At 31.7% G+C, this 24,226-nt stretch overlaps 2 protein-coding genes across 9 annotated transcripts; one reads left to right on the forward strand and one right to left on the reverse strand.

Moving 5' to 3' along the window:
* The first annotated feature begins 9,645 nt into the window (after positions 1-9,645).
* LOC133824663 (uncharacterized) lies at positions 9,646-11,382 on the forward strand. The gene is made up of 2 exons (XM_062257625.1): positions 9,646-10,189; positions 10,238-11,382. The coding sequence occupies exons 1-2, from the start codon at positions 9,646-9,648 to the stop codon at positions 11,380-11,382; spliced, it is 1,689 nt and encodes a 562-aa protein (XP_062113609.1).
* Positions 11,383-19,720: 8,338 nt separating this feature from the next.
* LOC133822962 (uncharacterized) lies at positions 19,721-23,596 on the reverse strand. 8 transcript variants are annotated; one of them, XM_062255452.1, is made up of 8 exons: positions 23,502-23,564; positions 23,283-23,339; positions 22,499-22,658; positions 22,277-22,352; positions 21,580-21,675; positions 20,825-21,341; positions 20,331-20,463; positions 19,721-20,110 (listed from the first exon to the last, which is right to left on the reverse strand). In XM_062255452.1, the coding sequence occupies exons 3-8, from the start codon at positions 22,628-22,630 to the stop codon at positions 19,901-19,903; spliced, it is 1,164 nt and encodes a 387-aa protein (XP_062111436.1). In that variant the 5' UTR covers positions 22,631-22,658; positions 23,283-23,339; positions 23,502-23,564; the 3' UTR covers positions 19,721-19,900. The 8 variants fall into 8 exon arrangements, with proteins under 8 accessions (XP_062111436.1, XP_062111434.1, XP_062111432.1 ...); XM_062255450.1 differs by lacking the exon at positions 23,283-23,339 and adding an exon at positions 23,139-23,216 and having other exon boundaries at positions 23,502-23,554; XM_062255448.1 differs by lacking the exon at positions 23,283-23,339 and adding an exon at positions 23,139-23,216 and having other exon boundaries at positions 22,499-22,692; positions 23,502-23,535.
* Positions 23,597-24,226: the final 630 nt, after the last annotated feature.

The following is a 24,226-nucleotide window of genomic DNA, read 5'->3' on the forward strand; positions in this document are numbered from 1 at the left end:
GAAGACATAGGGGAACAAAATTTGTTTTAGGATTTATTTTTTAATTTTTATATTAACATATATATTGTAAAAGAAAAGAAAAAGTAAAAAAAAATTATTTTCTATTAATTAGATTTTTATTTTTTGAGTATTTGAATTTTATTTAATTAATTTGAAACTTTTAATATTGATTATTTTCTTAATCTTTTAAAATGATTTTTTTTTTATTTTTAAGGATTTAATTATCAATTTTTAAAAAAAATTAGTCTTAATAACAATGGCACAATTTGGTAGTGGTCAAAGTTCGGGGGGCAAAATTTCTAATTATTCTACACATGGCACTGCCACATCAAGAGACAAAATGCTACATCATCAATCTGTTAGCCACCTAGGACGAAATCTAACAGACGTCCCATATTTCAGTAACGTGCATAGTTCGGGGGGAATTTTTAACATCGCAAATCATTCGAGGGGCACGATCATATAGTTCGGGGGGCAAAAATGCTATTTATTCATATATATATAGAGAGAGAGAGAGTGAGAGAGTGAGAGAGAGAGATTGAATACCTTGAAACTTGAATTATTGATTATTACTCACTTGACTAATTGAGAGCCAAGTTATGAGGCTAAATAAATTCGTAATCAAATTAATATTATGTTTATATGTATTGATATTTTTAATTGTTAAGATATTTTGGTTTTGAATTTGAATTTTTTTACATTTTAATAGCTCTTTAAATAAATTTTTAATCAAATTAATATCATGTGTATATATATTGATGTGTACATTTATTGATATTTTTAATTGTTAATATATTTTGGTTTGGAATTTGAATTTTTTTACCTTTTTGTTTTTTATTTTTTAAAAAAGTTAGATATTTAAGTATTAATTAATAGTTCTTTAAGTTTTTTTATCTATAGATATATGCTATTTTAAAAACACATATATCTAAAATAAAACAATGTTTAGGTAAAATACATTACTTCATTAATTTATAAAATATATTTTTTTGAATGTATTAATTTATATATAGGCGTAGTTAGTAGTTAAGTTTTTTTATTTTTATTATTACTATATCTTTTAAATGTGTAAAATAGATAGAGTAAATAATATATCTTGTAAATATCTTATTTAAATTTAAAAAATATGTAACTACATAATTTTTAAAACGTGTATGGTACATTTTTTTTTAAATTACTACATTATTATAATCTATAAAATGAATAAAAAATTAGATTAAATGAGAAAATAAATAGAGTGCTTTTGAGCAATTTTAGTTTTTTAAACTATTAAAATAGATAGAGTAAATAATAATATCTTGTAAATATCTTATTTAAATTTTAAAAAATATGTAACTACTTACATTTTTTTAAATTACTATATTTTTATAATCTATAAAATGAATAAAAAATTAAATCAAAGGAGAAAATAGATAAAGTGTTTTGGAACAATTTTAGTTTTTTAAATGTGTAAAATAGATAGAGTTAATAATAATATCTTGTAAATATCTTATTTAAATTTTAAAAATATGTAACTACTTATAATTTTTTAAATTAATATATTATTATAATCTATAAAATGAATATAAATTAGATTAAAGGAGAAAATAGATAGAGTGTTTTAGAACAATTTTAGAGTGTCACATTATCTCCTTGAAACTCTCATTTATATAATATATAGATTATTATAATCCATAAAATTAGATTAAATGATAAAATAGATAGAGTGTTTTAGAACAAATTTTAGAGTGTCACATTATCTCATTGAAGCTCTCTCTTATATAATATATGAGTAATGCTAGATATACACTCTAATTGCACACACTTTTTATACACTATGATGTATATTCAATTTTAGCCATAGATATTATTAAGTGGGGATCGCATCATCTTTGATTATGTAGTTGAGATTAAATACATATCATTGTGTGTAAAAATTGTGTGCAATTTACGTGTGTTCCAATCATTACTCATAATATATAGATATAGATTAACATAATAGAGAGTCTATTTTTTTTCCAAATGAACTATATATCACCACACCCATATAATCTTTTATATACCGCTTCAAAGATTTTATTTTATTAGTATATATTTGTAGTTTTTTTTTTATTTTTTTTTGTTAGTTTATTAGGTATTTAATTCAAAAAAATATCTTATTTAAATATTTAAAAAAGAACGTTTAATGTAGTTTTTGTTTTATTTTATTTTTTGTTAGTATATTAGGTATTTAATTAAAAAAATATCTTATTTAAATATTGTAAAATCCTTTATTGGCATATTTGACAATATTGACAAAATTAATTAAATGAGTATTTTCGAAATGGGTAGTTTCCTGTTTTGTAATATTGAGTGGTAAATTTCGAAAATGGGTAGTTTCCTGTTTTGTTGAAATGTGTCTTTTTATAATCAGATTATTATACATATGTTAATAAAATAAATATATAATTTCCTATAAAAAAATATATTTTCTTGAAATGGAAATTATTGGTATTTATTTTTTGATCTGATTTATTTGTCTAGAAATCGTGTACAGCTTGCAGAGATAAAGTATATATAGTTTCCTTATTTATTTAGGGAAACTGGTTTAAAAACTGTCCAGGTTCAATGAATCTGTTTGAACGGATTGCCAATCTGTTTGAACAGATTCTGACTTTCCTGTTTTGGAAGATTTTCCATTTATTGGCTTATTGGTTTCTGATTTGTTTTCCACGACCTAAAGGGATTCTAAAAAGTATATAATCATCCTTAGGTTGTTGGTTTTTTTATCATCTCTCTTGGTGTATTATTTTCCAAATATTTTTCAAGTTTTAGAGAGACTTTTTATTATGTGAAGAACTTGAGTCTAGCAAGTTTTTAGTGGTTTATTACAGTGTATTTCTGTATTGTTTTCTTTGTGTTAATTGTGTAGGTTGAACACACTTGGACATTGGTCATCAAGCTTCGGGAGAAGTCTTGTTCGTGAGTCACTTTTCGGGAGGAAAAGTGCAAGTGTTATGATTTGAAGGGAGTTCAAGATCTTAGCACTTCAGAAATTTGATTAGGAGTTTAGATTACAACAGTTGCGACAAATTCAAGAGGGAGTCTTTATTTGTATAAGTCAATTTGGTTTTGTAATCGTTTAGATATTCTTCTAATAAATTTCATTATCTGGGCGTGGCCTCGTGGACTAGTAGCAATCTGCAAAGATTGGTGATACCACGTAAAAATTCGTGTGTTATTTACTTTATGTTCGTTTTTATCTTCTGGTCACAAACTGTTTAAACATATCTGGTTTCTGTTCAAACAATCTTTGTGTCTGTTTAAATATTTCTGTAACAGTTCAACAATTAATTATTTAATTTGAATAATTAAGTTGGTAATCATAAAAAACGGAATTTCAATTGGTATCAGAGCGGTTCACTAAACTCTTAGTGAGATCTTGTGGTTATTTTCCGTTTGATTTGTTTTGTGTGAAATGTCTTTCTTTGCAGAAGGTAGTTCGGTGTCTCGACCTCCATTGCTAAATGACTCAAACTATCCATATTGGAAAGTTAGGATGAGAGCTTTCATAAAACCTCAAGATGAGAAAGCATGGAGAGCAATTTTGTCTGGATGGTCACCTCCTACTGAAAAAGGTGAAGATGGAAGCACAATTGTAAAATCTGAACTTATTTGGGATACAGAAGAAGAAAAATTATCCAGCTATAATTATAAAGCTCTTCACGCCATATTTAATGGTGTTGGAAAAAGTTTTATAAAACTTGTTTCCACATGTGTCTCGGCTAAAGATGCTTGGACAATTCTTCAAACTCAGTTTGAAGGAACTGTAGATGCTAAAAGGTCTAGATTTATTATGTTACAAACTAGGTTTGATGACCTTAGAATGTCTGATTCTGAAACACTATCTGAATTTTATGAGAGATTATCTGATATTTCTAATGAGTATTTTGTACTTGGTGAGAAACTTGATGATTCTGTACTTGTTAGAAAAATCGTTCGAGTTCTTCCTGACAGGTTCAATGTTAAGCTCACTGCTATGGAAGAGGCAAAAAACTTCAGTACTATGAAGGTAGAAGAATTGATGGGGTCACTTCGTACCTTTGAGTTAAATCAAAATATTCGTCAAAAAGACAAGCCAAGTACTTCCAAAGAAAAGGAGAAAACCATAGCTTTCAAGAGCACTGAAAAGGAAGTTTCAGATGATGAAGATGGTGATAATGAAATGGCAATGCTTGCAAAGAATTTTCGAAAATATATGAATAAGATAGGAAACAAGAAATTCAATGGCAAGATGTCAAAAGGTAATCCTTCTTCTCTTAAACCTTTTCAAACTAATAAAAAGGGTATTCAGTGCAGGGAATGTGAGGGATTTGGTCACATCCAGTCTGAGTGTGCAAACACTTTGAAAAAGAACAAAAAATGTATGATTGCTACTTGGAGTGATAATGACTCTGAAAGTAGTGAAGATGAGGAAGGTAATGTCGCTCTCACTTCTATTTTACCTGTTTCTAAATCTGAAAATGAAAAAATTGTTTGCTTGAATAATGTTTCAAAAGATGAAGAAAATTCTGATAGTGATGAATCTGAATTGAATGATGAGTCCTTGAGTGAATCTTACAAAAAGATGTATGGATCATGGGTAAAAGTGTGTTCTGAAAATTGGTCATTGGTAAGCAAAAATAAAGATTTATCCTTTGAAATTAAACAACTTACTGATTTAAATGAAAATTTTGAAAAAGAAATAGTTTCAAAAAATGTTGAAATTAATAAGTTGTCTAAAGATTTGGATACTCTTGAGAAAAATGTTAGAATGCTTAACCCCGGTTCAACTGTTTTTGAGAATATACAGAATTCAGGTCAAAGAAGTCATGTGGGACTTGGTGCTTCAAGTTCTCAAAAATCAAAGAAAACTGTCTTTATCTCGGCTGGGATGCTATCGTCTGATGTTCCTGTGTCATCGTCACTGAATTCTATTGTATCCGGTACTCGGGTTGTTCCAACAGAAAGGACACAGTCAGCAGGTAAATCCAATGGTAAGTTCGAAAAATTCATTCCAATCTGTCACTTTTGTGGTAGGAAGGGTCATATTCGTCCTAAGTGTTTTACTCTTATGAATTTTGCCAAAAATGAATATTTTGAAAAATTCAATTATTTTGATAATTTCAAAAGAGTAAAAAATGAAAATGTTCAATCAAAGAAAATATGGATAAAAAAGAATAATTGTTTTGCTGGTTTTACTAGTGAATATGATAGATCTGCTTCTTCATATTTTTGGTATTTTAATAGTGGTTGTTCAAGACATATGACAGGTGACAAGTCTATTCTTACAGACTTAAAACCTATGCATTGCCGGTCTGTTACTTTTGGCAATGGAATTGAAGGTAATGTTCTTGGTATGGGTACTCTTAACTTTGAAGGGTTGCCTAGAATCAAAAGAGTGTTACTTGTGGAAGGTCTTAAAGCTAATCTTCTAAGCATAAGTCAAATTTGTGATCAAGGTTATACTGTTAACTTTGATAAAGAGAATTGTTTTGTTTTAAACAAGAATGGTGAGAATGTTTTTGAAGGTTATAGATCTAATAACAATTGCTACACTCTTCTACGATCTATTATGTGTCAATTTGTTGTGAGTAATAACACTGATTTATGGCATGCTAAACTTGGTCACATAAATTTCAAAACTTTGAAAAAATTGTCACATGCAGGGAGTGATCGTGGCTTACCTAAGCTAGGTAAAGAATCTGATGGTAAGTGCAAGAGTTGTCAACTTGGTAAGCAATTAAAAATTACACATAAAAGTATTTCTGACATAAATACTTCGAAAGTTTTAGAATTGCTTCACATGGATCTTATGGGTCCAATTCAAATTGAGAGTTTAAATGGGAAAAGGTATATTTTTGTTTGTATGGATGATTTTTCTAGATATACTTGGGTGGATTTCTTGAAAGAAAAATCTGACACTTTTGTTGCCTTTAAAACTCTTTGCTTGAAATTAAAAGTTGAAAAAGATTGCAACATTGGAAAAATTGTTCGTATAAGAAGTGATCATGGTAAAGAATTTGAGAATTCAATCTATGATGATTTTTGTAAGTCTGCAGGTATCTCTCATGAGTTTTCAGCTCCCAAAACTCCTCAACAGAATGGAGTTGTAGAAAGAAAAAACCGCACTCTTCAAGAAATGGCTAGAGTGATGCTAAATAGCACAAAATTGACCAAATGGTTATGGGCAGAAGCAATTAACACTGCTTTCTATATCATAAATCGTGTTTTTCTCCGTCCAGGTACATCTAAAACATCTTATGAAATTTGGAAAGGTAAGAAACCAAGTGTGGCTTACTTTCATGTTTTTGGATGTGTTTGTTACATTTTGAGAGATAGAGAAAATCTTGGTAAATTTGATGCTAAGAGTGATGAAGGTGTGTTTATTGGATACTCCACTAACAGTAGGGCTTATCGTGTGTATAACATGAGAACCCAAACTGTAATGGAGTCGGCTAACGTTGTTATTGATGATTCCAGGGATTTTTCTGAGTTTTCTACTGAGGAAGAAATTGAAAGGTTTATTGATGAACCTACTGAAAAACACGAAGAAGCCTGTGTCAGTGATACTACCGTTGCAACGCCTGGTCCATCTGTTCCAATAGATCGCAAATCCGATGAAACTGATTCTGAACAGACAGAAAAGAAATTTCCAGATATTATTTTGGATGAAGTCCAAAAGGAACCATCAACCAGAGTTAAGTTAAATCATCCAGCTGATTTAATACTTGGAAATCCAAAAGACAGGATGGTAACACGGAGAAGGTTTAGTAATGTTGTTCAATTTGTTTGTTTCTTATCTCTAATTAAGCCTAAAAATGTGAAAGAAGCTTTAACTGATGAAAATTGGATTAAAGCTATGCATGAGGAATTGGAACAATTTTTTAGAAACAAAGTGTTGATCCTTGTGCCAAGACTGTTGCATACCAATATTATTGGCACTAAATGGATTTTTAAGAATAAATATGATGAATTTGGTACAATTGTGCGAAATAAAGCAAGATTAGTGGCACAAGGGTACACAAAAGTGGAAGGAATAGACTTTGATGAAACATTTGCACCTGTTGCAAGACTTGAATCAATTAGATTATTATTGTCTATTTCTTGTTTGATTGGTTTCAGGTTGTTCCAAATGGATGTCAAATCCGCATTTCTCAATGGGATCTTGAATGAAGAGGTATATGTTGAACAACCTAAAGGATTTGAAGATCCCCATGCACCTGATCATGTGTACAAGTTGGAGAAAGCTATTTACGGTTTGAAACAAGCCTCTCGGGCTTGGTATGAGAGACTCACTCAATTTCTTGTTTCTCATGGATACAAAAGGGGTGGAGTAGATAAAACTTTGTTTATCAAAAATATTAAATCTAACATAATCATTGCTCATATTTATGTTGATGATATTGTGTTTGGATCTACTTCTGACAATGAGGTGCAGGTATTTGTGAAACAAATGAAAGAGGAATTTGAAATGAGCATGGTGGGAGAATTGACTTATTTCTTAGGTTTGCAAGTCAAGCAGTTAGATGAAGGCACATTTGTTTCTCAAAGCAAATATGCTAAGAACCTGGTCAAAAAGTTTGGACTTGAAAGTTCAAAGATTGCCAGAACACCAATGGGAACAACTGTAAAGCTATCCAAAGATGAAAATGGTGTCAAAGTTGATCCTACACTGTATAGGAGCATGATTGGTAGTATTCTTTATCTCACTGCTAGTCGACCTGATTTAAGTTATAGTGTTGGTGTGTGTGCCAGGTACCAAGGAAATCCCATGGAGTCTCATGTTACAGCTGTCAAAAGAATCATTCGATATGTTCATGGGAATGCTGATTATGGTATTTGGTATTCAAAAGAAACTAACCCTAATCTAGTGTGCTTTAGTGATGCTGATTGGGCAGGTAACACTGATGACAGAAAAAGCACGAGTGGAGGATGTTTCTTCTTGGGAAATAATCTAGTCTCTTGGCACAGCAAGAAACAGAATTCTATTTCTCTCTCAACAGCTGAGGCCGAATACATTGCAGCAGGAAGTTGTTGTGCACAACTTTTGTGGATGAAGCAAATGATGATGGATTATGTGTTTGATCTTGACACTTTAACTATTTTTTGTGATAATACAAGTGCAATTAATATTTCAAAAAATCCTGTGCAACATTCCCGTACTAAACATATTGATATTCGTCATCATTTCATAAGAGAATTAGTTGAAAATAAAGTTCTTGTCTTGGAATATATTGAAACACATAAACAAATTGCTGATATTTTCACTAAAGCTCTTGATTCGGTTCGCTTTGATTTCCTCCGAAAATCTTTGGGGGTTTGTTCTCTTTAAATTGTCTTGTTATGGTATTATCCGCTTGATCAAATGTGTGTTATTTAAGGTTAAGAAAATTATCAATCAATTTGAAAATTTTGTTGTGTGTCAAGCTGGATAATATGACTTGTGTTTATGAACCTTTGGTTGTATATTCTTGAGAGAAATTTAATCAATTCCTCCTAGGCATATTCGAGTAAATTAATCAATGTTTAATGTTTGAGCTTCCTTTTGTGTAGCATTGTTTCAAGCTCCTGTGAAAGAATAGAGCTGCATACATCAGTGTATGAAAGCCGTCTTTTGAGTAAGTTGGAACTTTGTAATTCAGAGTTATGAAGAGAATACGCTACCATAGAAAAGGGCTACCACTGGTGTAGTGTGACAGCGTCTTCATGGGATACAATTATTTTTAATTTCGAAAAAGACTTATTTGTCATTGGGCAATGTTCCCTTGCATACACTGTCACACACTTATGCTTGAAACAATGCAATAAAAAAATTGTACACAGTTTATAAAAATTAAAAAATGTGTGTAAGTCTCATACATGTTGATTGATTCACTTAAGAATATGTGCTTGTGACTGAATTGTAGTTTATTTTTCTCGAATATTCTTTCTAATTTTTATTTTCACAAGTGTTCTTATCCATGGTATACACTAACACTTATTTTCATTTGCTTAATTTTCTTCTTATTAGGATAACTCACATTGATCAAAGCATAATTTTTTTTTGGGTTGAGTTTTTATTTTTGTGCATATATATAAAATGAAAATAAAAAATAATAATAATAAAAATTTTGACAAGGAATTTCATGGTGAACCGAATCATTGGGGTAATTATGTGAAATTATGCATTTATTTTGTGTGATTTAATATATTCTTTGTCTCCAATGAATTTATTTTTGTCTTCTTTCTCAATTTGGAATACCATGATTTGTATCTTTATTGTCTTGTACCTTGTTTAGAATTGTTAAAAAGAAAAAAAGGAAAAGGTCAATAAGAAGATCTGTGGGGTATCTTTTTTGGTTACCTTTTTCGGATTGTCATTTTATATCTATTTCCTTTTATTAAATAAAAAAAAGGTAAGGTTTTATGTAGATCGTGTATCTTTAAGATTGTTTCCTTTTCTTGTTTAATTAAAACAATTTTTTAATAAAAAAAAAGGGAAACCTCTTTTTGCCGTGGGTGTCCAAATTGGGTAAGTGTTGTCTTTAAAAAGCTTGCCATTACCCTTTTTCTTCTCACCCACGATCTCTCCAAGTCACTTCTTCTTCTTCTATTTTTATTCTCTCATTTTTTTGTAAGTGCTTTCTATTTTTCAGAGAAAAAAAAATGGTGAGAACTCGTGGTGCTTCCTCTAAGAAGACTCATGCTTCTCAATCCAGGAAGATGCCCTCTCCATCGCCACCTCCATCTGTGTCAACGGCGGCTCCATCTGTTCCAGCACCTGCCTCATCTGTTGGAAAGACTTGCAAATCCAAGGCACGCAAGAAGGTATTCTCCCTCTCTCATGAACACCCCATGGTATTTCCAGATATCTCAGCTGACATTGTCGATGTTGCACCACCATCTGAAGTGGTGGTGCCCTCTCGAGCCAAAGACCCATCTCCTCTTCCGATTGATTCTTCTCTGGCGGCTAGGGCAAAATCAAAATTTGTTTCATCTTCTTCTAAAGCTGCTGCTGCTGGGTTGCTCAAATTGCCCTTGAAGTTGAGCCAGTCCAAGAAAAATTCTGTAACTCCCAAAAGGAAATTGGGGTTGGACACGTCTTCTTCCCCCTTGATTGCTGCCAAGAAAAGATTGAAGGCTCATCCCCCATCTCTGTCTTCCTCTGAATCTAACCCTGAGGAAGAAAAGTCTGAATCTAAAGCAACCCGTGATACCACCTTATCTGATGAAACGGTTCCTGACAATGCATAATCAGAGGCTGAGTCTGATGAGCCAGAAAAAGAAGACATTGTCCCCTCTGAACAAGAAGTCGAATCTGACTCAGACCCAATTGCAACTCCTTTGACATCCAAAGCTAAAGGGAAGAGACCTATTTCTGATCCTACACCTTCTCCAAAACGTTCAGGTGTAAATTTCAAACCTTATTCTTCAACTTTTTGTTATAATGATAATGCTCGTGATATGATTCTCTATGCTCAAAGGAAATTTATCATTGAGAGAAATTATGTCTTGAGTGATCATCGGCCTTATGGTGTGCTAACAATGCTTCAAGATCGAAAATGGACAGGTTCTTTGGTCAAATTTACTGGTTTTGTGGATAGAATAGTCAATGAATTCTATGCCAATCTTACTAATGAAATTATTAAACCTAAATCTTCTTTGTATAATAAAGTGTTTGTTAGGGGTCATTGGTTCTCTTTTTCTCCTCAAGACATTGCCCTTGCTTTGCATCTTCCCCTTGATGTCGAGGATGATGATGATGTTGCCTCTCTTGACAAGGACACGGTTATTACTGAATTGGTAGGGCAAAAAATGGTATGGCCATCTAATACAGTCATCTCGGTCTCTAATCTCACCTACACTTATGTTGTCCTCCATAAGTTTGCCACAACTAATTGGAAGCCCACTTCTCACACCGCCACTATCTCTTTTGATATGGCTTCATTTTTGTACAAGGTGGGGACCGATCTTGATATAAATTTGGCTTTGGTTATTCATGATCAAATCATTGGGTTTCGCAAAGGTAATAGGAAAAACTTGAATCTTCCTTTTCCTCAAGTTATTTATAAAGTGTTGAGTATGCAGAAAAAAGATCTCCAACATGATCAAGAAGACTTGGTGGCACCCACTACTGCTGCTTCCTACAAGGCCTCTGCTCCTCCTACTGAAGCCACTGCTGCTCCATCCACCAAGAAAGTCAAGCCCCAATCTCTGAAGATTGCCTCGGATGACATTCCTCATGCCTCCTCTATTGCCACAGATTCAGGACTTGTTGCAACAGAAATAGCTGCTGTTCGAGCCTCTGTTGATTCTTTGACTACTCGAGTGATGTCAATTGAAGGACTGCAACGTTCTGTGTTGGAGGTTGTTCAATCTCTGTCCAAAGATCCAGTTGTTTAATTTTAGTTTTTGTCAATTAAACTTTGATACTCTCTTTTGTTTTATGGTTTATTGTTCTTTGGCTTCTTTGAAAGACACAAAGGGGGAGAGTATATACTTTCCAAAACCTGCTTGTTTGTTGTTTTGTTTAACTCTGGACCTTCTTATTTTGAGGGGGAGTTAAGTCTAGTCTCTTTACATGTTTGTTATAAGTTAATGCATGTTTTCAGGGGGAGTTCTTTCTCTTTACTTATCACTAACATTTGTGTTGCAAGTTTTTGAATTAATTTTGTCTATCAAATTGCCAAAGGGGGAGATTGTAAAATCCTTTATTGACATATTTGACAGTATTGACAAAATTAATTAAATGAGTATTTTCGAAATGGGTAGTTTCCTGTTTTGTAATATTGAGTGGTAAATTTCAAAAATGGGTAGTTTCCTGTTTTTTTGAAATGTGTCTTTTTATAATCAGATTATTATACATATGTTAATAAAATAAATATATAATTTCCTATAAAAGAATATCTTTTCTTGAAATGGAAATTATTGATATTTATTTTTTGATCTGATTTATTTGTCCAGAAATCGTGTACAGCTTGCAGAGGTAAAGTATATATAGTTTTCTTATTTATTTAGGGAAACTGGTTTAAAAACTGTCCAGGTTCAATGAATCTGTTTGAACGGATTGCCAGTCTGTTTGAACAGATTCTGACTTTCCTGTTTTGGAAGATTTTCCATTTATTGGCTGATTGGTTTCTGGTTTGTTTTCCACGACCTAAAGGTATTCTAAAAAGTATATAATCATCCTTAGATCATTGGTTTTTTGATCATCTCTCTTGGTGTATTATTTTCCAAATATTTTTCAAGTTTTAGAGAGACTTTTTATTATGTGAAGAACTTGAGTCCAACAAGTTCTTAGTGGTTTATTACAGTGTACTTCTGTATTGTTTTCTTTGTGTTAATTGTGCAGGTTGAACACACTTGGACATTGGTCATCAAGTTTCGGGAGAAGTCTTGTTCGTGAGTCACTTTTTGGGAGGAAAAGTGCAAGTGTTATGATTTGAAGGGAGTTCAAGATCTTAGCACTTCAGAAATTTGATTAGGAGTTTAGATTACAACAGTTGCGACAAATTCAAGAGGGAGTCTTTATTTGTATAAGTCAATTTGGTTTTGTAATCGTTTAGATATTCTTCTAATAAATTTCATTATCTGGGCGTGACCTCGTGGACGATTGCTGATACCACGTAAAAATTCGTGTGTTCTTTACTTTATGTTCGTTTTTATCTTCTGGTCACAAACTGTTTAAACATACCTGATTTTTGTTCAAATAGTCTTTGTGTCTGTTTAAACATTTTTGTAACAGTTCAACAATTAATTATTTAATTTGAATAATTAAGTTGGTAATCATAAAAAACGGAATTTCAAATATCTAAAAAAATAAAGTTTAAATAATTATTAATAAAAATTAGATTAAAGGAGAAAATAGAAAAAATAGTTTGGAGTACTTTTAGAGTGTCATATCATCATCTCATTGAAGCTCTCCTTTATATATATAGATTATTTAAACTTTATTTTTTTAAATATTTAAAATGAATAAAAAAAATTAGATTAAATGAGAAAATAGAAAAAATAGTTTGGAGTAATTTTAGAGTGCCACATCATCATCTCTTTGAATCTCTCCTTTATATATACATATACTAGATACAAGTAACGTGCAATATGCACGTTTGATTAGTTTTATTTATATAATTTATTAATTATTTTTTTAAAAATTTATATTAATGTCATATAAATTTCAAATAAATATCTTATTTTAATTAAATAATTAATTTATTTTTGTTTAAGTTTATGTTTGTTGTAGTTTTTTAATTTGAGAGTGACAACAAGAAATTATATATTATATATTTAATGTAATATTAAATATTATATGTGGATTTTAAATTTAAGTTTCTTGTTAATTTTTAAAAAAGGTAATTTGTTCATAATTGACAGTAGATTATATTATATATTTAATATGATATTATTCTAATAAGTGAGTTTACATTTAATTAAATTTTATTTAAGTTATAAAACGTATGATTTTATTGTTTTTAAATAATTATCATTGTAAAATATCTCAAAAATATAATATTTTAATTTGTTTAATTATTTATTATTTTTAAATAATTATCATTGTAAGATCTCTAAAAAATATCCTATTTTAATTTATTTAATTATTTATTATTTTTAAATAATTATCATTGCGAGATCTCTAAAAAATATCTTATTTTAATTTGTTTAATTATTTAAGTTTAAGTGTTTACAAATTACCATTAAATATAAGAATATTCTGTTAAATATAAGAATATTCCGTTAAAGTTAACATTAAAAAAATAAAAAACTGTTAAAACTAATAATTTCTGTTATCTACACACTTATTATATAGAAGATATAGATTATATAGAAATTTTTTAATATGCCAATATAAAGATTTCTTTCACTAAGAGCAACTCCAATAGTGGTTACCCTATTAGTTGCTTAACACATCTAAATCATCCAAAAATATAATTTTTTATTTTCTCTCTCATCCACATCACTTTTGACAACTTTTTTCATAAAAATGCTTAAATGCTAAGCCACCCAAAAAGTTGTCAACTATGACCCTACACATTATTATTTAATATATTATTTTGTAATTATAAATATCGTCACACTAAATTTTTTAAATTCATATATTAATATAAATAAATATTACATAAAATTTAAATTAGATGAAATTTAAAGGAGCTTATAAAATGACATAATCATAATTAATCATTCTAACATAATTAAAAAAAATGCTAATTTAAATGATTTCCAAATTTTGACCATATGTGCTCTACCAAGTTCGCTTGAAGATTGAGATGAATGTTTCTATCACGAATTTCAGCATTTCTTTGAAGCATTGTCAGGAAGTCAGAAATAGGTCAATGCAATACTTCAACCATTAGGATGCCGGCGGGGCCGTCATCATAATTAAAATCAAACAAACTCTCGTATGCATCTCTATCATCATCGACAAAAATGTTGTGCAATATGATGCATGCATACATAATATCTTTGAGAACATCTCTTTGCCAAAAACGTGCTGGTCCTCGTACAATAGCAAAACGAGATTGAAGTACTTTGAATGCTCGCTCAACATCTTTGCGTACCGCTTCTTGGCATCGGGCAAATAATTTTCTTTTCTCTCCTTGAGGCAGTGGGATAGTTTTAACTAATGTACCCCACTCTGGATAGATACCATCTGCTAGATAGTACCACTTTTTGTATTGTGTGCCATTTATCGTAAACTCAACTCTCGGAGCTTGCCCTTGTAAGATATCAGTGAATATTGGGGATTGATTTAACATGTTGTGATCATTATTCGATCCTAGAACACCAAAAAATGCATGTCATATCCAAAGATCTTGCGACAACTGCTTCGAGCATGATTGTTGGTCTGCCGTGATCACCTCACGTGAATTGGCCTTTCCATGCAACTGGGAAAATTTTCCATTCCCAGTGCATACAATCAATGCTTCCCAACATGCCTGGAAAACCACGCACCTCCCCCATTTGAATTAAGCGACGAATGTCCCCAACATTAGGCCATCTTCAATATTCGGTCCCAAAAATATCATTCACTCCTCGAACGAAATTGACTAGACATTCAATAGCAGTAGTTTCACCAATTCGAACATACTCATCAACATAATTGTCAGACGCTCCATATGACAGCATTCGCATAGCAGCAGTGCACTTCTGTAATGGCGAAAGCCCCCTTCTACCGACTGCATCAAACCTCATATGGAAATACTTCGAATGATTTTCTAGAGCTTACACTATTTGTAGGAATACATGTCTACGCATTCTAAATCTTCTTCGAAATTGATATTCTGTATACACCGGTTCATCAGAAAAGTAGTCATCGAACAAACGTTGGTGTCCTTCTACATGACCCCTATCAATGTGGGCTCTCTTTCTTCCTTGTCTTGTTGATCTACTTCTATCCATGAGGGCTTTGAAATATTGATCATCATGATCGTCAGTACACTCTGCAATTATGATATCCTCTAGACTCATATTGTCGTATGGATTCGGAGAATTTGGCGAATCCATTGTCGAACTTAGAGTATATGATATTTGGGAATGAAAGATGAATGAGAGAGTAAAATGAAGGATTGAATGGAGAGTTGAGTAAAAAGAAGATTGAAATTTGGTATTTATAGACATGGTGACATATATATGTAGCCGTTAAAATATAGCCATTAAAATGTAGCCTTTAAAATATAGTCGTTAAAATAAATGATAATTTATTTAAATAAAATAAAATACATAATAATGTTGTTGATAAAAATACATAGCAATTACAACTTCAGGATATTATTCTTAATATAAGTACACAAGTTTTCATGATCTTTCTTTTGTCCAGGAGTCATATGTGACGTCTCCATGATGAGACAATCCATGTATTTTGTCATCCTATTATCTTCTACCTCTTTCTCCTTTATCGCCACCAATTTCTCTAATGCAGATGCTTTCCGTTCACTAATCCCTATAAATCTAGTATGCGTGTCTTTTTTTTCCTTCCCTTTTCTCTTCGCTGCTTTTTGGCCAGTAGGGCGCACTTCACGTACTTCATCATCACTGATGTCTGCATTGGAAGAAGAAGTAAATGCCCCTGATTCTGACACCTTTGTTCTCTTACCACATTTTGGTTGGTATATTGTATTCCATTTCGGCTCATCCTTTAGCAATCTCCAACAATCCACAAGCAGAAAATTTGAGTTGTTATTTTCAGATTTGTATAATTATGTGCATTCTCAAGAATTTGCTCATCAGACCAACCACTATAATGTGCTTGTTGTACTCGTTTATAACACCCATTGAAACGCGCCACCTTTTGATTCATCTTGTTCCAATGATCTTTGCATTGCCTTCCAGTTCTTTGCTTGCTCGCCTTTTTGGTTGGTGTTGTAGTATTCTGCGATCTGAGCCCAAAAATGTGTAGAAGTTTGGTCACTCCCCACAATGGCATCCTCAGATGTATTAAGCCATCCACTTATCAAAAGTATAATAGCTTCCTTGCTCCATTTGACTTTACATTTATGCCTTGATTCATCTTCTTTGTGTAGAACTACATTTTCCAACCCTTCAACACCATATTCAGATTGGGTTTCAGAGACAGATTTTGATTATGTTTCACGATTCAAATCAATACTAGACTTTTCCATACTTGGCCTGTAATTTCTTGAAACCATTTCGAGTTGGTGTAGGGAAGGCATATGAAAGGCATATGGTAGTGATTAGTGGTGAAAAATGTACATTTGTTGATTTTAATTGTCAAAATAAATTAAGTTTTAATTAATATTTTCATGGAATTAATATGATTTATTTTATAAATGAAAATATTTTATTAGAATTTAATTTATTGTTATTTTGTAGGAATTAAAGTGCATTTTGGCATAAAGAAAAGAAAGAATAAATAAAGAAATAAAGGAGGAAAAGTTGGAATTTTTGCAAAAATTGAACCCAGAAATTCGGCCCAAAGCACCACAGGCCCAAAGCTTTCCCTTCTCTCCAGCAGCCACTTGTCGCGCTCCCAGCCTGCCACATGTCCCAGGCAGCTCCTCCAGCTTGCGCCATCTATCTCCACCTTCATTGACCATATGCACATATATGCATATTTTCCATCAACGTGAATGTGACATTCAGCCTCCTTGACACATATATGCATATTATGTACCATCTTTTGCTGAGGCCCAATGAAGGCCAATCCGATTATGTACAGCTGAGGCCCAATGAAGGCCTTGCCTTCTTTTGCAACTCCAATGTAGCTGAAGACCAGTACGAAAGCCCAACCCAATTCACCCCAGCCAGCTGCCTACGTGTCGCACTCTCATTGGTTGGAGTGGGTCAAAACCCACTTCTGCCACAGCCACTTTCAACCCATATTTTGTGGGTATTGGGCTTTGCAAAATTACCATTTTGAGCTTTAAAGCTCATCTTTTTTGGTGCTTTTGAAAAATGGTATTTTGACCATACACCAAAATAGCTAGGTTAATATTAATAATAAGATTTGATTTTTCAAAATCATATTTTATTATTAATATTTCAGATTTATTTTGTAAACCCCAAATTATTATTTAATTTCTTTTTAGTCCTTCTCTCCATCTATAAATAGGGACACTTTCTTCACATTTGGTATGTAATTTTTAGAGTAGAGAAACTATAGCAAAATTTCCACTCACTTTCTTCTCATTTTTCTTCTTAGAATTTTGTGAGAATCATGAGCATAATGGCCTAATCTTCCTAGGAAGGTTAGGGATGATTCCATATGCAAGTGATGTTATTTTGCTACTTTGATTTACTATGTTCTTAATGTAATATATTTGAGTTATTTATGTTCTTTCATCTCTATCTTTATTTTGTTATCTTTATTTACTTATGCTAATAGTATATAGGATTAGTCATGCTCTTTCTATGTGCTTCTAATTAGTAAAAGTAATATTGATACATAATTTTATGTCTAATTTTCTATTGCATTATTGCCCTTGGGTATTTTGTCATTTTTAGATTTTTCATAAGATTAACATTGTGCTTTTAAAGTAAAGAACTTTATAACTCAAATGAACTTTTGTTAGAAAAACTATGGACTTTAATGTTAGATTTTCCAAGTAAATGTTGGGATGTGAACTATTTACTTGTGTATTTTTGTAAATCAAGTAACCAAGTAACTAAACAAGCATTTGGATGATTCTTGAAACCTTTCATTTTCTCAAACTCTTGATTACATCTTACCTTTATTTCACTTATCTCATTTCATCACTTTATCAAAATACAATACCAAAATCTCAAACATCTTTCCATTTACAATTTTATTTACTTCTTGTTACTAACTTTTTGTGCTATTTTCTACTAACCTTTTGATTTTAGGTTACCTCCTTGTGGATCGACCGCCCGATCTTACTACAACTACCGCTTAGTGTAGTCACATTTTGGGCGTTAAACAGGTAGTGAATTTGTTGGTGTGAAAAATAGAGCTTGTTGGGGTGTCTCAAAAGAGCCAAAATTTTGGTAAGCGTAAGAGGACACAGGATAATTTTGAGAATTTGGAAAACTTTGGTTAAATTTAGAATATTGAAAATTTGGATTTTGAGGATTAGTAGAGGGAGTATTTTGAAAATTTTGATTGAAATGAGAATATTGAAAATTTGGATTTTGGGGATTGGTATGTGGAGAAAATGATGAATTTTGAAAAACTTGAGAATATTGAAAATTTAAATTTTGGGAGTTGGTATTTGGAGAATTTTGGAATCCATTGGTAAGAAAAGAAATTTTATGATATTGATAATTTGGAAGAAGATGTATGAAATAAATGAGTATTTATAGAAAAAATAATAAAAGGAAATTATGTGACAAACGGTTATAAAAAAAACGGTAATAAAAAACGGTAACAAAATTCACATATTTGTTATATATGTAAAATGTTACATTTATATATTTATATATATACATATATATACAATAAAAAAAAGGGATGCAATAAAAAAAAAAGGGAAAACATCGTGTGCCTTAATTTTGTTTAAGCAACCAAGGACTCCAATGCTTGACCATGTTGTCTGTCAGAGTCTTGGTCAACAAGCTCTCATCTAAGCTTTCGCGTTGTAGTTTCTCTAATGTGCCTCCTAATATATTTTGGAAAAAAATAACCATTTCATTTAAAATTAAGCCTAAACATATCAGGTTTAACATCACACAAATTTCTCTCTCTCTCCCTTCTCCATCACTCACGGGCACAACAACTTCCCCATGGCGGTAGAGCACCACCTCCCCTCGTTGTCGCCAACATTACCACCGTCCTCTCTATTGGCGTTGCCACCTTCCATCACCATTGAAGCACCTCATCGAATATTTCTCTCCATTTTTTTTTATGTTTTAATGATTCAAAATGTGATTATCAAAATTGTATGTTCTTAATATAAATTTTAAGATTTTACATGATGTAATTTTGTAGATCTTGAAAAAATACCAAAATTAAAATAAAAACAAATAAAATAGATTTGAGTAAAAAGATATGAACATCAAAAGTTTTCGTCAAATGACCATTTCAAATGATTTTTTTTTTTAAATTTTGGTATTTTTTCGAAATCTATAAGATTAGAATGAGAGAGAGAGTAAGTGTGAGAGAATGAGAGACGTTAGAGAAAGAATTCAGATTGAGAGAGAGATGTAGTGTTTGAATACCAAAAATATTTTTGTCTAAAAAAATTGAAACTGTCATATATTTGGGATAGTAACTTAAGTTGTCATTTTAAAAAATTTCAGGGCATTTACCTCAAAATTTCCCCAATACAAATGCTCTCTATTCATATTCTTATTAACTTATTCATCCTCCACCAACTACAAGTACATGAATGCTTTGTTTTGTTCTTCTATAGTAAGTTTCTGTTTGCCAAAACTATGAAAAACAGAATACAAATTTGAGGCCCAATTCAAACATGGTCTCTCTTGAAACAAGAAAAGAAAACAAGCAAAATTATGTCAATCTATTTCCTCTCGAGACCAGTTGATCAACGATCAAAAAATAACTTCCAACGAGCACAAAGGACGAAATTCCACATCGAGCCATCCGCAATCCAATGCCACTGAACAGGACTTTCCTATCTGCAGGGTGAATCCCTGTCCATTTCTCAAACCTACTCCCAGGTCGTTTCCATTTCAGAAACTTCCTTTCCAAGGACACAAACTGCAAAGTACATAGAACCCCAATGCATATATATAAATAAATGACACTAGTATTTATCACATAATGGCTAGAACAAAAAAAAATTCTTTAAACTTTTTGGTGTTCCAATCAAAAGGCCAAATCAAGTTTAGACAGAAAGCAAGCAGAACAGTCCTGTAAAGCGACGACGGCATCAGGTAGCACAAAACAATTTTATATCTAATGAAAAATCTGGGCGTACCTTAGGTAACACAGTACATAAGGACCGGCACTTGGCAGTGTCAAAACAATGTGAAGCAGTAGCAGCAACTGAGCCAGATAATCCAGCTGCAAAGCTAACAGCAAAAGGAGAAAGTGGAATGTCTTCACCCATACTGAGAAAGAATAAGCCCACTTTAATAGAAGACCGACAGTTAAAATTGGCACAGCTAATGAAATAAAGAATATAATACGCAAAAAGATCCATAACATATACAAGAGCAATGCACAAACACACAAGTTTTTTTTTTTTTAAAAAAAATTACAGTTAATAAGTAGTAGATAGTGGTACTTTGATTTGACTGGACAATACATCTTTGATACAGTACAACACAAAGATCAAAGCTATTGAACAGAATGTAAATCCATTTCAATTGTAACAAAAGAAATGGATCACTTTGTTCAGCAATACAAAGCAAAAGTAAGTGCTATCAATCAATTGTAAAACTGCAACAAAAAGGTAACAACTTTGAGAACCTGGGTACTGGATTCATTCCAACTGCCTTCCAGTCAACCATTGCTTGGTGTAGGAATTCCCAAGTCGTAAAGAAGATGCCACCATAAACAGAATCCCGAACTAGACCTGGCCTTAGACCTCTCCATAAGGAACTCCATCCTTCCAAAGATATAATATCAGGTAGTCTCCTAACATTGGTGACTGATGGTGGACTCCCAGACCCGGTCATCATCCATGGATAGGCTTGCAAAGCACCCGTCATGTTTGTATGTTTGTTTCTCAGTGTTGATAAGAGATCAACGGAATAGTTTAATGCCTTTTTGTCTGGGGTATATCCACGTAGTAATTTTTCAATAAGTGGTGCAACGACTCGCCTTTTTCTCACAGAGGAATAGTTTGAAGAACGAGAAGCTGAAGTCACCTGTGCACGAAGTTTCATGAGCTCAAAAGGAGTGCTTACAACTGATTCAGCTACTCCAGCTACCATTCCCGACCTAAAGGCCTCAGATAAAGATAAATAATTGTATTGTCGACCATCTGAAAAATAGTATTGGCAACAACGAAAAAAGTGTTAGAATGCCAGAAAATAAGTATCAATGTTTTACGAAAACCTAGCTTTTCTCTTTCATTGTTTAATCATTTATTTTACCACAAATTCCAATTAACTCCCAATTTTCTATAAGAAAACCAGTCCTCGTTTTGTTGGTGAAACAATGAAATATCAATAGGCAGTATATTGCTTTAGGGAACAATTAACAGAAAAAGCAAGAAAAACCTTTAAAATAAGCGGCCATGATTTCATAGGTTCCAAAGCGAGCTCCAATTCCTAAACTTCTTCCCAATGCTAACCAACCAAAACCATTATACAAACCTACAAACATTCATCACAGAACAAAATATAGTTAAGTTTGAACATTTATCTGAACTTTATAATATAAAATAGATTTAAAAAGGAATTAAAAAAACAGTGAAATCAATAGGATGCAAAAGCACTAATAATGTGACCAAAGTAGCTACTATACATTGACACGCCTTTTAGTTATCTTAACAATCGTGCCAACGTGCTCATGAACTTTAAACATTCAGAAAAAGAGCATTGAGGTACATATAAAATCAGATTATAGCAAGCACAATATTCCTAAAACTGAAACAACAATTTTTGATATATAGTCAAATTTGGTCTCTGTATTATCTCACGAATCATAGTATGCCACAAACAAACCATTAAAATTTCAAGAATATAACTCACACTGTAAATTTTCCACCTTTTACACTATGTTATCAAAGTAAATTGGAGGGGAAAATAAATAAATGAATTTTAAGAGGACCCATATAACTCAGATTATCAGCTTAAAGAATATGCGTCCTCACAAGTAACTCACATTGCAGACTTTCACCTTTTACATTATAATTAAGTGTTGTCAATGGTAATTGGGGAAAAAAAAAATTGCAAGGATTTTATGGGGAATAACCTGAATAGCCAGATAAATATTTGATCCTGTCTAAAGCCCGAGTGGTCGTCAATGGTTTACCAGAACTAGAACCAACCTGTTGTTCAACATTTGAACTTATAAATTAAGTTTGAAACAGATGACTCTACGGTTCTTTTTCAAGCAAACAATAAATAGAATCAGTGATTATCGAATGGTGAACAGTAAATAGGTAGGATGAATAACGAAAGTTGGACAACCAACCTGAATAATGACTTTGGCAGTATCAAGAGGGTAAGTTAGAGCATTGCCTAATGTCACTGACCCTGCAGCAGCAATTGCATGGATAGCAAAGATTTGATTCCTCAATAATTCATCCATCTGAAAATTAACCATTTATGCCTTCACACTTAGATGTGCATGCCTGTCAGATTAAATAAAAGGACCGATAAGCTTCCCTATAAGAGAGAAAATTAATAAGATGTTAGCTATATGGTCTATTACATGTTAAAGTATTACTAGCTGCCACGGAATTCAGAGACAGTGATCGCATAAACACAGCAGAAGGCATTCTATTTTCTGATCAAACACAAACACCGAAATTCACAACATAAATACAAAAGATGTTATTTTAGTTTTTAAGTCAAGAACAAAGCAATCACAGGCTAGCAAATAAAGCAAGATATAAATCTCAACTCAAGAAACAAGAAATCTAACATTTCATAAAACCAGTCTCTCTCAGGCATTTTAACAAACATATAATGTGCTTAACAGAAAGAAGAGCCACATGTAATAAAAAGTCAGACCCATATCACAGAAACACAATGAGCTCATATTTAGATTTATCAAGACGAAAATGACCATTAAATAGTTCATAGAGAAAACATATCATGAGTGTCAGTACCTCAGCTAATAACTCCAAACCTCTCTAATCAACACTTTTTTTTCTTCTTAACTCTTCGTTTCTTTTATACGGCAACTGCTGGAATGGATTAATGAATCCACAACCGTAAAAACAAACAAAAAAGAAGAAATTTCAGCTACAGACCTTGTATATCAGAAAAAACAAAGCAACCACTTCAAACCCATTGTGCTTGAAAAACAGCTATAGCGTGTCGCGTATAGTATATGTGTAGATCGCGTTTGAAGGGTAGGATCAAAACATCATAAGCGACACAAAAAGAATCAGAAGAAGGATTTTAAGAACAATCAAAGTTTAAAAATTACAATACAGCATATTCTACGTTCGATTCATGAATACATATACCTCTACGTTACTCCAGGCGAAGTGTGCTCGGATTAAGACTGTATCTCTCAGTAAACAATGTTTTACTCCCTCCATTAATATACCTTCTCTGTTATAAAAAATATAACTTACAAATATGTTATATTTTATATCAAGTATATATGTATACGTAATTTTGTGCTAAAATAAAAATTAAATATATTAAAAAATTAAATATAATAATATTATAAAATATAAATAAAACTCTTTTAATAAATATATAAATATATTTAATATATATAGAAAGAAAAAAAAATGATGAAATCTACAAAAATATATATATATATATATAAAAGAGATATAATAATATAATATATTTACATGATGAATAGTATAACATAAATCTAGCTAAATACTATAAAAAAAAAAAATTAAGGATAAAACATCTATTATATGACTTATCTAGTACTTATTAGTTATAATTTAACTATATAATAAATATAACTACTCTGATACTTCATTCAGAGTGCTCTAACAATGATTATTATGACTTCTTCATTTTCATTTGTTGGATTGTACCGCAAGTTCCATACGAACAACCTCTACATTTGTCACTTTTTTCGTTTTGAAATTGGCGACGCAATTGAAAACGACAACGAATTACTCAAACGAAAATAACCAAAATAGGACACTCCAAATTTTGATTCTTTGGTGATTCTTCCTTTGTAACAAGGGATTTTTCGTAAGAGTGGTCACACAATTATTAA

The sequence above is a fragment of the Humulus lupulus genome, chromosome 3, assembly GCF_963169125.1.
Source record: "Humulus lupulus chromosome 3, drHumLupu1.1, whole genome shotgun sequence".
Classification (NCBI taxonomy): Eukaryota; Viridiplantae; Streptophyta; class Magnoliopsida; order Rosales; family Cannabaceae; genus Humulus; species Humulus lupulus.

Coding starts and splice junctions, on each gene's coding strand:
- LOC133824663 (XM_062257625.1), top strand. CDS start 9,646: ATGGTGAGAACTCGTGGTGCTTCCTCTAAGAAGACTCATGCTTCTCAA. Junction 10,190..10,237: donor GTCTGAATCTAAAGCAACCC/GTGATACCACCT, acceptor ATGCATAATCAG/AGGCTGAGTCTGATGAGCCA.
- LOC133822962 (XM_062255453.1), bottom strand. CDS start 22,630: ATGGTTAATTTTCAGATGGATGAATTATTGAGGAATCAAATCTTTGCT. Junction 21,676..22,276: donor ATATTTATCTGGCTATTCAG/GTTATTCCCCAT, acceptor GAATGTTTGTAG/GTTTGTATAATGGTTTTGGT. Junction 20,464..20,824: donor GGAATGAATCCAGTACCCAG/GTTCTCAAAGTT, acceptor ATTCTTTCTCAG/TATGGGTGAAGACATTCCAC.